General features: G+C 34.9%; 1 protein-coding gene across 2 annotated transcripts; it reads right to left on the bottom strand.

Annotated features, from left to right (window-relative positions):
- Positions 1 to 1,104: 1,104 nt before the first annotated feature.
- LOC115411023 (leukocyte elastase inhibitor-like) lies at positions 1,105 to 11,892 on the bottom strand. Of its 2 annotated transcripts, none has more exons than XM_030122940.1 (10): positions 11,828 to 11,892; positions 11,461 to 11,642; positions 9,077 to 9,298; positions 7,235 to 7,375; positions 7,017 to 7,134; positions 5,786 to 5,928; positions 3,934 to 4,011; positions 3,001 to 3,090; positions 2,208 to 2,382; positions 1,105 to 1,732 (listed from the first exon to the last, which is right to left on the bottom strand). In XM_030122940.1, exons 2-10 carry the CDS (start codon positions 11,635 to 11,637, stop codon positions 1,509 to 1,511), a joined length of 1,368 nt encoding a protein of 455 aa, XP_029978800.1. In that variant the 5' UTR covers positions 11,638 to 11,642; positions 11,828 to 11,892; the 3' UTR covers positions 1,105 to 1,508. The 2 variants fall into 2 exon arrangements, with proteins under 2 accessions (XP_029978800.1, XP_029978799.1); XM_030122939.1 differs by having other exon boundaries at positions 1,509 to 1,732; positions 11,824 to 11,841.
- Between the last annotated feature and the right edge of the window lie 1,288 nt (positions 11,893 to 13,180).

The raw sequence follows: 13,180 nt of genomic DNA, 5'->3' as shown, positions 1-13,180 counted from the left end.
TGCGCACCAGTACTGATTAACCCACATAGTTAAATACCCAAAACCCATAGGCCTGAAGAACTGCCACCTACTGGCACAAACGTGCACAACACCTCAAAATAACATGAAAAATGAACAACTGGGCTCCTACAAGGTTCATACTGAGAGACTTTGTTAAATAATGTGAGGACTTGTACCTACAGATCAGTGTGAAAAAATAAAGGAAATGATTATTTATTAAACCAAAAAAATAGTGCCCAGAGTCATAAAACTACCTCAATCAAAGGCCAGACTGCAGAGTATGTAATCATGTACAAATATCTGGGAACAATTATTGACTCTGGCTTGTCCCAATATTGCTGTTTTGGTGCTTCAAAGGTTAACAACAGACTGAGCCATAGCAGTCGTCAGTGGGTTCAGCACCGGACAGCTCCTCAGCAATCTGGGTCTTATTAGTGATTTCAGCACCGGACAGCGACACAACAGGTACCCCTCCTCTCTGGAGGAAGAGGGTGACACAGTGAAGGCCTTATCCTCTGGGCTGGAACATCTGTTCTTTACGTCTCTATCAAAACAGCATTTCATCAGTGTGTGGACCACAGACAGGTTTTTTGTTGCCTGTGGTGAGATATGTGGTATTTCAAGCAGGAAATGCTTCAGTGAAAATAAAACTTCCAGCAGAGTGTGCATAATAATTTATGTCAGTCGACTGTTCCGTCTTGTTTTTTTTTTTTGTCCTCATATTTCCATCCAGAGGGCCAACATGGTGTTTAGCGTCTTCTATTTTTGTGGGTTGGTTCTGTTGCCTGTCACTACTGGATCAACTGCCCATTTTCGCATGCATGATGGTAACAACTACCCAAAATGCATTGCCAGAGACATTCAGAGTCATTCTGTGCTGCAGATGGGTTAATTGCGTTAACATTTTTAATGAGATTAATCTGCATTAACGCGTTAATTTTGACAGCCCTAAATTTTAACCCTTTTGTTCTGACAATATGAGATTTATTGCATTAATTTTCTGATGTTCTGCTTCTGCTGTTTTGGCCAGCACACTCTGGCTGGCTGGCTAGCTGGCTGGCTAATGTAATGATCATACTGTTGGCAATGAAAGACAGGTCAAAGTACATTTCAGTGTCCCCACTAATTTATATTTATACAGGAAGTAAACATCATGACCCAAAATGACAATCCCTGATTGGGTCAGGGAGCATACATTAAAGAAAAACAGCTTTAAATGCGTAAGTATTTGCCATTTTGTGTATTTTGACAGACATTCACAATGAATGGACATTAGAATGGACATTAGTAACAAAAAATTTTGGCTTAAAATTATGAATAGCTAAGTTTATGTTGTGTATGAGCACAAATATGACCCAAAGTCTGTTCCGTATGGATTTACAAACATTGACATTACTATGAAAGTGAGACTCCAGTGTGGTATGTAGAGAAATCCTCAAATCTAACACTATGAAACATTAAGGTGATCCTTCTGGTTGAATCCCAGTGCTCTGGAGGTCATGTGCTCTCTATGGGCAGCAAAACCGTCCACTAAATAGAATGGTGTCGGTGGCGTTGTTCCGGATGAAGAAGAGGAAGGGATGGTCTGCAGTGAAGGTTTTCGGGATCGATATGGATCGCCTACTTATGACGGCAGCAGTGGCAGCAGCTGCCTCAGTTCCCTCTTCATTTACATCCACAACGGCCTTGTGGACGACGTCAGACAGGACCAGGTTAGTGGATTCACTCATACCTGTCGACAGAAGGATTTAACATCTGATGTGTTTGCATTTTTCTTTACACAACCACTGCACTTTGATCTTTCTCACTGAAAAAAAATCTCTGTTGTCTGAGAAATATTTTAAATTTAACATGACAATTACAATTCTTTATTTACTTGAACACTTAGATTTCAGGTCAGTGAATGCATCTGACTGCACCTATGATTCGTATTGTGTGCTTTCTGCTTTGTAAGTCTTCATAATTATCATTTTTTGAGTCTCTGAGCTGACTAATATGTGTTCTAAAAGGACTATTCTGACTTAACGTTAAAACATGAAACATGAACATGCTAAAACATGAAAATCTTGCAAGTTTTCCCAGCTAAAATGCTACTCATATCATGTAATAAATTTAAATTTGTAAACTTTCTCGTGCATGGGAGAAAATTCAGGCACAGCCATTACCAGAATAGTCAACATATATTCATCATATGAGCTGTGTCTTACCAGAGAAGTTGCTCAATGCCACATTAAACGCATCCATCATGCCCATGCGTTTCAGTACATCATTTAGGTTATACGCAACCTCCATCTTGAAACGTGGGATCTTCACTTGAATCTCAAGTGGATGAAGCATTTGAGTCCACAGCCTGAACTTCTCATAGGTCAGCTCCTTCTCCAGCTGTGATGAATAACCATACATTACAACATGTCAGTATCAAAACCACATGAGAGCCTAGAGGCAGTGAAAATCAGGTCTTCACACTGTCATGGATGTCAGGATGAGGGGTTTTATTGTGGGCAGGTGGAGTAAGATCTCACTCTATGATTCTACAGTTGTGGAAAAAACTATTAGACCACCCTTGTTTTCTTAAATTTCTTGTTCATTTAATGCCTGGTACAACTAAAGGTACATTTGTTTGGACAAATATAATGATAACAACAAAAATAGCTCATAGTAGTTTAATTTCAGAGCTGATATCTATCCATTTTCCATGGTTTTCTTGATAATAACCAAAATCACTTCAGTTCTTACATCAATATCTATGGCATTGTACTAACAAAAACAGTGCTTTTCCATTCCATGTTTTCTTTTCTGTCTGTTTTAGTCACATGATACACACAGGTGTTAGTACTTGATTGCATAACCATTGTTTTTGATGACTTTTGATGATCTAACAATTTTTTCCGCAACTGTAGAAGACACTGATTAATTTCTTTTCATGGTGCAAAGGATTTTTACAATTAAGCCGCCCTGTAACCATTTTCTTTGCTTTATAATGTACATTTTGTGTTTCACCTTCTCCAGTCCGGTGGTCTCATCATCTATCTCATCGGGCAGAAAGATGATCATACTCAGTTCTTCCCCTTTATAAGCCATCTCAAGGATCTGCCAGAGAAGAAGGAAATTATCATAGAGTTTAACTCATAAAGACCTAGAGCCACTTTTGTGGCACTTCTCAAATATTTTTTCTCTATATTTAAGTTTTCTTAAGTGATTAATCACCATTTATTACGTTATTATCCTCCGTATTTTGTGTTTTTTCAATGAAAATAAGGTATTTTTTTATCCAGTCCAATCCAACTTTATTTGTAAAGCACTTCAAAATAACTGCAGTGGACCAAAGTGCTGTGCAGAAGAATAATTAAAACCAAAATAGAAGAATAAAATACAGAATAGATTTAAAGACATAGAAACTGTACAAAAAAGAAAAAAAAAGAAAATAATATTTTAATTTATTGATCTATATATTATACATTATATTATATATTTAATTTATTGATCTTGTAGATGTTCATAAAATCTCATTTTAAAGGTGTGGGTTGTTATATCAAAAATGAAGAGAACTAAAGAAAAAGTGACTTTTTCAGCAATGATATCACAGAATCTAAAAACAAGCATCCATGTCCACTGTCACTGATCCAACTCCATGGGTTTTACCGGTGAATCAATGCTGTGGAGGATGATGTTTCCACGTTCACTACGGAGCCTCTGAACATCCACATGGGTCATATCTGATGACCATGAAAAGATTGCAAACTGCATTTTACATCAATTATTTCAATATTTTAATAGGATTAGTGGTTCAGAAGTTAAACATTTTAGATTAGTAGATGATTTTGGTTGCCACTGGATGTTTGGGTCTTTATGGGTTAAGTACGTTAACCAGTGTTTCCTGGTTGGTAAATGCTCCAGTCAGTCCATAATCCAAAAATTATATAACTGATTTACCTGGCAGTTGACCTCAGGGATGTATGCAAAAGGGAAATCACTTTTCTGGGTCATCAGCTTCACAGGCTTTTGGTCATTCTAAAAACCATAAAAAATACACATTAACATTTATTGGAGGAAGCTTCTCAGGTTGGAAAAACACTATCCGGTGGAGCTATCAACATCTCATAGACATACGAAATGTGACTCTGGCTAAAAACTACTTTTTACTTCCAAGAGCTTCCCAAGTTGTACCTAATTACCAAACATGAAGGAGATCTATGATTTAGTGAAAAGTAACCATGTTGATACTATTGCCAATCTCCTTCATGTATGGTATTTAGGTGCAATATTGGAAGCTCTTAGATCAGGGGTGTTAAACTCATTTTAGTTCAGGGGCCACATTATGATCACAATATGATCTCAAACGGGCTGAATCAGTAAAATAATAGCATCATAACCTAGAAATAATGATAATTTCAATCCGTTCAGTGAAAAAAGTAATATCATACTATGGAAATGTGAATAACCTGAATCACCATGTACAACCTGAAACTTCTTTTTAAAAAAACAATCACCATTTCAACAATTACTGTGAAAAGATGGTCTGCATTGAAACCATTTTCATGCAATTTTATTTTTCTACAGTATAATAAAGAGAAAAATTGTTGTTTATAGATTATTGTTATAGTATTTTACTTATCCAACACACATAAGATTGAATTGGTCTGAACTAAAATGATTTAACACCTTTAATTGTTAGTATCTTTTTAATTTTTGCAGTTCACAAAATCATCCCACGGGCCGGAGTGGATCCTTTGGCGGGCCGTGTTTGGCCCACGGGCAGTAAATTTGATGCCCCTGTCTTGGATTAATTCATTGGGTGTCCACCTTAACCCTCATTTTCACGGTCAAATCAAGGTGGATGCGTCAAATGTGGGCCTCTCCTTTTTTTTGATTTACATAAATGATCTTCCTATGGTATGTAAAAATGTCCTGCCTCTCTTATTTGCTGATGACACATGTTTGGTTATATCGCATGAAAATTTTAAGCAAATTTTATATTCCGTACTGCCGAACTTCTGTCAGTCAGTATTCTCTAAAATATCGTGGACCACATCTTTGGAATAATCTATGACCTGAACTTCAACCAACATCTTCTTTATCTTTATTTTAAAAAATCATCTGAAAAGGACTCTAATTCACGAAAAAATGTAAGGCTGTATATCATTTGATTTGTATTTGAGGATTTGTAATGTGATTTGTATTTTTATGGTTTTTACTTTAGATTATTATTTCAGTTATATTGTAGTTTTTAATTCTTTTTTTTTTCTTTTTTTTTTTTTCTCCAGTGTATTGTTTATTTCCAGGGAGGTATTCACATAAGCCTTTTTGTGGCTTCAATCTTCTCCTGCACAAAGATGTTAACTTGTTTGAATGTTGTTTTTTTAAATTTTTCTCTTGCTGTTTTATGATGTGCAAATAAACAAAATAAAAATAATAAAAATAAAATAAAATGTGGCCTTTGACAACATTTTCAACAGGATGACTCTAAACCAAATTGATCTCTTTCATATTTGATATTTAGGCGCAACCTTTGGACATCAATCTTGACCTTCATATTCAAGGTCAAATTGTGGTAAACATGTCAAATTTGGCTGCCAGTCTTGACTTAAATTTTTCTGGTCTTTTGGGGCCATGGGGCAGATACAAAAAGCTATAACAGGTGAGGTGAGGAGATAGTGATACCAGACATGGTACCGTATATTCTATGAGTTTTGTTGTATTGTCCGATATAATCTTAATCTTAAAAGTACGTTGATTTTTACTCAGGAAGAAAGTGGATAATAGTTGTCTCGTGGTTTAGTGTTACCTTGTTTATTCTAAACTGGGCATCAACAGTGTATTCCTCCTCAAACATTCGGGCCCATTTGCCTTTAAAGTAGATGGCATTGACCAGTACCATTTTGGTGGAGCTATCCACCACATCCGATGTCAGCAGGTCCTTAATTTTACCTAATGAACAATAAAGAACAACATTGTCAACATTGGTGAAGGGTCAAAGTTGCTGTGAAGTCATGTCGGTCCATTCGTATGTACAGTCACAGAAAAAATTGTTAGACCATCAAAAGTCATCAAAAGCAATGGTTATGCGATCAAGTACTAACTCCTGAAAAACATGGAATGCCCAAAAGCAGTGTTTTTGTCAGTACAATGCCATAACTATTGATGTAAGACCTAAAGTGATTTTGGTTATTATCAAGAAAACATGGAAAATGGATAGATATCAGCTCTGAAATTAAACTCTTATGAGCTATTTTTGTTGTTATCGTTATATTTGTCCAAACAAATGTACTTTTAGTTGTGCAAGGCATTAAAATGAACAAGAAATTTAAGAAAACAAGGGTGGTCCAATAATTTTTTCCATGGCTGTATGTCTTCAGAATTTTTCTCAAATTTGGTACCAGCATTCTCTTTGACACAAGGATTAACTTATCAGATTGTAGTGGACAATGGTCAAAGGTCAGGGTAAGCGTTGTTTCCTAACAAAACACATTTCTGGTTATAGCTGCTGGTAACAGAGGGAACTGTATGAACAAATAATGATGCAAGGATAGTAAACACTACAAGTAATATAAGATGAAGAAGTTAAACTCAACTTACAGAACACCTAAATGGAAACATTTATGCACAAGGGGTTAAGGGAAAAACAAAAACAACAGGAAGTGGTATAAAAGAGCAACAATCACAAATAAATTAACCATCTAAGGGTAAGAGTGAATAAAAGTTAATCCAAATTTATTGGAACATCTGCTGTCACAGCACACTTTTTTTTTTTCAAAAAATAAAAGTAATATGTTATGCTATGCGATGCGATGCTATGCTATGCTATGCTATGTTATGTTATGTTATGTTATGCTGTGCTATGCTATGCTATGCTATGCTATGCTATGTTATGCTATGTTATGCTATGCTATGCTATGCTATGTTAATCTATGTCATGTCATGTCATGTCATCTGTCTCTAGAGATGGGAGAGACTTTGAAAAGAGCCTCAGTTGTAATTCTACCAAATGAACATCCTGATAAACATGTGAGATATACCTTTAGTCTCTTCCTCCACCCAAGTATTGATCTGGATTCGGGTGGCCTCTGAGGCGTTCAGGAAATCCACAGACTCCATCATCGCATTGTAGAACTTTTTGGTTTCTGCTATGAAATCCTGGAATAATAAATGATGTAACACTTACATTCTACCTGCCGATGTTGACCATATGACACCATTGGACTCAATTAAAGTTCACTGAGTCATCTTTTCTCACCTCTTTAAAGTTATAAGTCTGCTCTCCATACAATCTGTTGGCCGTGCTGAGGTCATATTCAGCATCTGGTTTGTTGAGAGCCTTCAGCAGTTTGGAAAACTTAGAGTGGGCATCATCTTCATCACTCTGGAGATTCAATTGCTGTGAAGTCAGAGAAGATATGATGATTACAAAACCACACCGAACAATGACAGTAACAACCAGTACTGAATTATATTAACCCATAAAGACCCAAACATTCACTGTCGACCAAAAGCATCGCCTGAAATAAAATGTTGAATAACTGTTGATCCATTAATCCTTTCAATCCATGTAAATAACTGGTGTAAAATGCAGTTATTCATCTTTTCATGGTCATCAGATATGACCCATTTGGACATTCAGAGGCTCCGTAGTGAATGTGGAAACACCATCATCTTCTACAACATTGATTCACCAGTAAAAGCCATGGAGTTTGACAAATGACACTGGATGGAGGCATTTGTTTTATGTTCAGTTATTGGTATATTTGCTGAAAAAGTCACTTTTATTTCAGTTTTCTCTGTGTCTGATAAAATAACACTCAACTTTACTTAGATGTTCATAAAACATCTACATGATCAGTAAATTAAATACAAGAAAATACCTGATTTTGACTGAAAAATGCAAAATACAGAAGATATCAGTATAATAAATGGTGATAAATCACTGAAGAAAGGTTAAAAATAGAGGAAAAATGTGATTGGGAACTGCCGCTAAAGTAGCACTGGGTCTTTATGGGTTAATGTGCATAATTCAAATTAATAGCCTTTTGTTCAACTCACCTAAAAATCATCAATATCCATAGCATTTCATTCATGTTGTATGTTGTCACTGAACATATATTTTCTTTGTGAAATATTAGTGGTAAATTGAGCTAGATGTAGTGCTTCCACGAGTCTGTGACCTTTATAATAAAAGGATAATTTACTGTCATTTTTCTCATCATTAGTTAAAATCACACACTGCCACAACAAACTTTTCAACATTTGCTGCATAAATCTGCATGTTTTTATGTTTTAGGCATTGATAAAATATTAAGATTAACACATTCCGTTGCAAAAGACTCAGGAAAAAGAAACTTTAAAGCAGGCTTTTGTTCAACTCAGCTAAAAATGTTAAGGGAAAATACAATAATGTTATTGCTTCATTCATGTTACATGTTGTGCTATATGTTGCTGGTCTTATATTGATAAATTCATTTAATGTGCCGCTTACAGCCAATAATGGAAAAAGCACATGGATGATTTTACTTCTCAACGTCTTCCAGTTTTTAGCTGTCTAAACCACTGAAACCATTTGGATAAAACAAAAAGAATACGAAGAAATGGCACCATAAATATTATGGGCTAGTGCCAGGGAATTGTTTATGTCTAATCATGTTAATTCATTGCGTGCTGTGTTGAGAAATCTGATGTTTAAATTTATGTGTTGCCTGACTCATTCAGAAAATGCTATAATTTTATAGCTGACTAATGTTGCGTATTGTGCTGTACGTTACACATCTCTGTTCTGGAAACACTGGTGTGACTGCCTCTTTTTTTTTTTATCTATCTATCTATCTATCTATCTATCTATCTATCTATCTATCTATCTATCTATCTATCTATCTATCTATCTATCTATCTATCTATCTATCTTCATTCTATTTTTTTTATTATTATTATATGACATTGAACAGATCACCTTCTGCATGAATCTGCTTGTTGGTTTGGGGTTTTTTTTTGCTTCATTTTAAGATTCGTATGAACAAAATCTGCTGAAAAAGACCCAGGAAAGCAGCGTTATAGGACTAAAGCGTGAAATAGTCTGCTTCTCTACCACCTTCCGAATATAGTTGGGCAGTCTGCTGGAACGCTGCTGCATCTGCATCTGCATCTGTTGATGAAGATGACCCCGAATATGACTTCTTGTCTGCATGTACATCTGGATCCGTCCATGACTCTGACTCTGACTCTGCATCTGCATCGGCATCTGCATCTGCTCCCCCATCTGCATGCATTCACCTGGTCCTGCCTGTTCCTCTACCTCAGAGAAACCAAGGACCTGCAAATGATTCAAAAGATCCCAGGAAACACTATCAGTCTGTTATATGTGTACTTCAGAGCAGAGTTTAACTGAAACTGCTGCATCTGCACATTCTCTGACGCCTCATGTTAGTCACACACAGGTTCAGACATGTCTGCATGTCTTCTTTAAGACAACTTTGCCCTACTTTGTTTCTTTGGGTGCATTCATTAATGTCGAATGTGCTGCTCAGATACCCACACTGAAACCACAGAACCTGAACCTTCTGAAAAATCCTGCATGTTTTATAATGAATATGATAATTATTAACTATTAGAACTATATATATCTATATATATATATGTATTAACTATATTAGAATTTCAACCACACATTCTCTCTAATTAGTTGGCAATCACCACAGCCTAACCAGATCCTCTGGTTTTCTACACCATCTGATAATGTGTCTGTATCAACACATCCAAATGGGTGTGTTAACATGTGAACAGCAACCAAAATTCCCAGATGCACTACATTAGGAAAAGATTCAAAGATGAGACAGATGTTAACAAACCTTCCTCTTGACAGAACATATATACTGAAATAAAAAAATCAACTTTTGATATGGTATGGAAACCTTTCATTGATAATGTACAAAACTTAAACATAATGCTTGAAGACGATGAAGGATATTTGCAGACCATGTAGTTACCATTCATTCTTCAGATTCAGATTCAGAAAACTTTATTTGTCTCATACGGGCAATTCATTTGCAGCTTACCACAGACATCAGCCCACATCCAAAGTGCAATGTGACAAATATAAATAAATCAGTGCACAAATACAGGACTATTGAAAGCAACTATGAATAAATGCATTTAAATAATCAACAATAAATAATAAATACCAATGCAGACTAAAAGACTAAAAAACCCTATTGGTTCTGCTAATATTTAAAAAAAGAAAAAAAAAATCATATAAAATGACTAAAATGGCTTCTGTCAGAGTTTAGAAGTGTGATAGCTGAAGGAATAAAAGATTTTGAATATCCGTTGGTTATCCTCTGAGGAGCGTGGTAACGCCGGACTGAAGACATCAGGGCAAACTTCTGATGTAACACATGGTGAGGGTCCCTGATGATGGACTGGGCTTTTGTCACCACATGAAGCTCCCAGAGGGAAGACGAGTCTCTAAGTCTGACTCTGATGATCTTGGAGCATATTTTTACAATAGCATGCAGACTGTTCTTGTCTTTCATAGTTAAATCATTCTTTCATTCATTTTTTCAAGATCATTCCTTAATTTAAAATCTGGTATTTTGCTTCACTGTACACAATGAGCTTTTTGTGAAACATTGCCTATTTTTATATATATTATAAGAGCAAAGCTATGTTATCTAAGTTTTTTGTGCCTTCTTTGTAAAAGTTTTAGTAACTACAAATTGTCTTCAAATAAAAAAATTATTGTGGGGGGAAAAAAAACAAAAAAACACCCAGCTGTTAATTTCTCTAAACCAGGGGTGCCAAACTCATTTTCTTCCGGGGGCCACATTCAGCTCAATTTAATCTGAAGTGGGCTGGACCAGTAAAATAATAGCATGATAGCCAATAAATAATGACAACTCCAAATTGTTTTAGTGTAAAAAATAACATTCAGTTTTGCCAGTATTTACATTTACAAACTATCAAAACAAAAAGGATGTGAATAACTTGAAAAAAAATGACATTTGTTAAGAAATAAAAGTACTATTTTATCAATATTATACCTTGACTTATCATTTCTACATATGCATTACAAATCAGATCTACAAAGGCACAAAACATTTAGTAACAGGCAGAATATTGTTAAAATTTTACTTAATTTTCTTTAGACATTTCAGGTTACTCACGTTTAATTGTTAAAGGATAGTTTTCTTAACGTAAACATTTTCATAATTTAAAGTTTTTTGCATTAAATCAAAGGGAAAAAATTGGTGTTGTCTTTATTTATAGGTTATTATAATATTATTTTTGACTTTGATGTCCTAAATTGATCCCGCAGGCCGGATTGGAACCTTTGGCGGGCCGGTTTTGGCCCCCGGGCCACATGTTTAACACCTGTGCTCTAAACTTTACATTGCTTTTTTAGATTTTGTTGGTGATTTCTGGAGCCAAGCAGGGTTAAAATACTGGGGTTTAGGTAAATTGGTGTAATGGACTTACCTCTGACATCTGCTTGGCTGTGTTGCCTCTGGCCCCTAGCATCACCATAGACAGAGCTGAGGAGATACTGAAAGGAGAGAAGAAGATATTCGCACTTCCATCATCCTCACTCAGCTTATTACGGAGAGCCTGAGAGAAGGAGGCGATGGCCTTGGAGAGGTTAGTTTCTGATGCCATTGTATCTGTAACAAGTGGAAAAAAGTATTGCATTATGAGCAAAATACTATCATGCCTTTGTCGAACAAGTTGAAGGATTGAACAAAGAGTATTATACTTTACAAAAATGTTACACTTTGGAGGTATGAGTCGCTATATTATGACGTTACATAAACATAAAATATTAAATGAACCGGCTGAATATACTTACTAACAATGTTCTTCAAGTCCAGAACTGATTCAGAATGCTGCAGACAAAGGAAGCTGTCGTGTGTGAAGAATCTAATATTGAGATGATTTCACTTTCAGACACACCCGAGGTGAAGTACGTAAGCCTGGCAGAGGCTCAATAAAAGCATCACACCCATATGTGATCAGTACACCAGTCTGTCTGTTAGTTCACAGTCAGGTCCATAAGTATTTGGATGGTCACATATTTGATCATTTTGCCTCAGTTTATCACCATTATGGGTTGGTAAAAAAAAAAGCAATTAAGTGTGGACTTTCATCTTAAATTCAAGGAAATATTGCATTAACTGTTTCAGAATTACAACCATTTGAAACCGATCTGTCCATTTAGAGACAGTAAACAGAATGTAGAACTTAAGGGAGATCCTCAGAACCAGACATGGAGGAGCTGTGTTCAGCTTCTATGCTCCACAGTTTTTGCTTTTCTTTTATCTGCCACACACACACACACACACACACACACACACACACACACACACACACACACACACACACACACACACCTCTTCAGAGGACAACTTTATTTTTAATTACAGCAGTTTGTTTTTTATTTTTATTTTGTAATTTGATTTTTTTTTAAGTTTGTTTTTTTTTTTTGTAAAATTTTTCTTTTTTTTCTTTTAATTTTTATTCCTTTTCTTTTAATTAATTGATTTTTAATTACGACAGTTTGTTTTTATTTTTTATTTTCTGATAAATTTTTTAAGCTTTTTTTTATGTGTAATTTTTTTTTTTTACTTTAAAAAAAAAAAATTTCTTTTACCCGCCACCACCCCCTCTCTTCAGAGAACAACTTTATTTTTCATTACAGCAGTTTATTTTTATTTTTATTTTCTAAAAAAAACTGTAAGTTGTTTTTTTTTTATGTTTGTTTTTTTTTTTTTTTGTAATTTTTTGTTGTTTTTTTTTTTTTTTTACTTTTCTTTTACCAGCCACCACTCCCCCTCTTTGGAGGACAACTTTATTTTTAATTACAGCAGTTTGTTTTTTATTTTTATTTTATTTTTATTTTATTTTTTTTTTAAGTTTTTTTTTGTTTTGTTTTTATATTTTTGTTTTTTTTTGTGTAAAATGTTTCTTTTTTTTCTTTTTCTTTTTTTTTTTTTTTTACTTTTTATTAAACTTTTTTTTTTTTTAACTTTTTTTTTTTTTTTTTTAATTCCTTTTTTTACCCACCACCACCTCCCCTCTTCGGAGGACAACTTTATTTTTAATTACAGCAGTTTGTTTGGCATAACAATATCTGGGATAAATTTCTGGAATGATTTGGCAAAGGAGTTGAAAGAATGTATACAGTTATTGTGTGCGATAATAG

Source organism: Sphaeramia orbicularis, chromosome 20 (assembly GCF_902148855.1).
Source record: "Sphaeramia orbicularis chromosome 20, fSphaOr1.1, whole genome shotgun sequence".
Lineage (NCBI taxonomy): Eukaryota > Metazoa > Chordata > Actinopteri > Kurtiformes > Apogonidae > Sphaeramia > Sphaeramia orbicularis.
The sequence above is the reverse complement of the archived record's forward strand: the minus strand, read 5'-3'. Positions and strand labels throughout refer to the sequence as shown.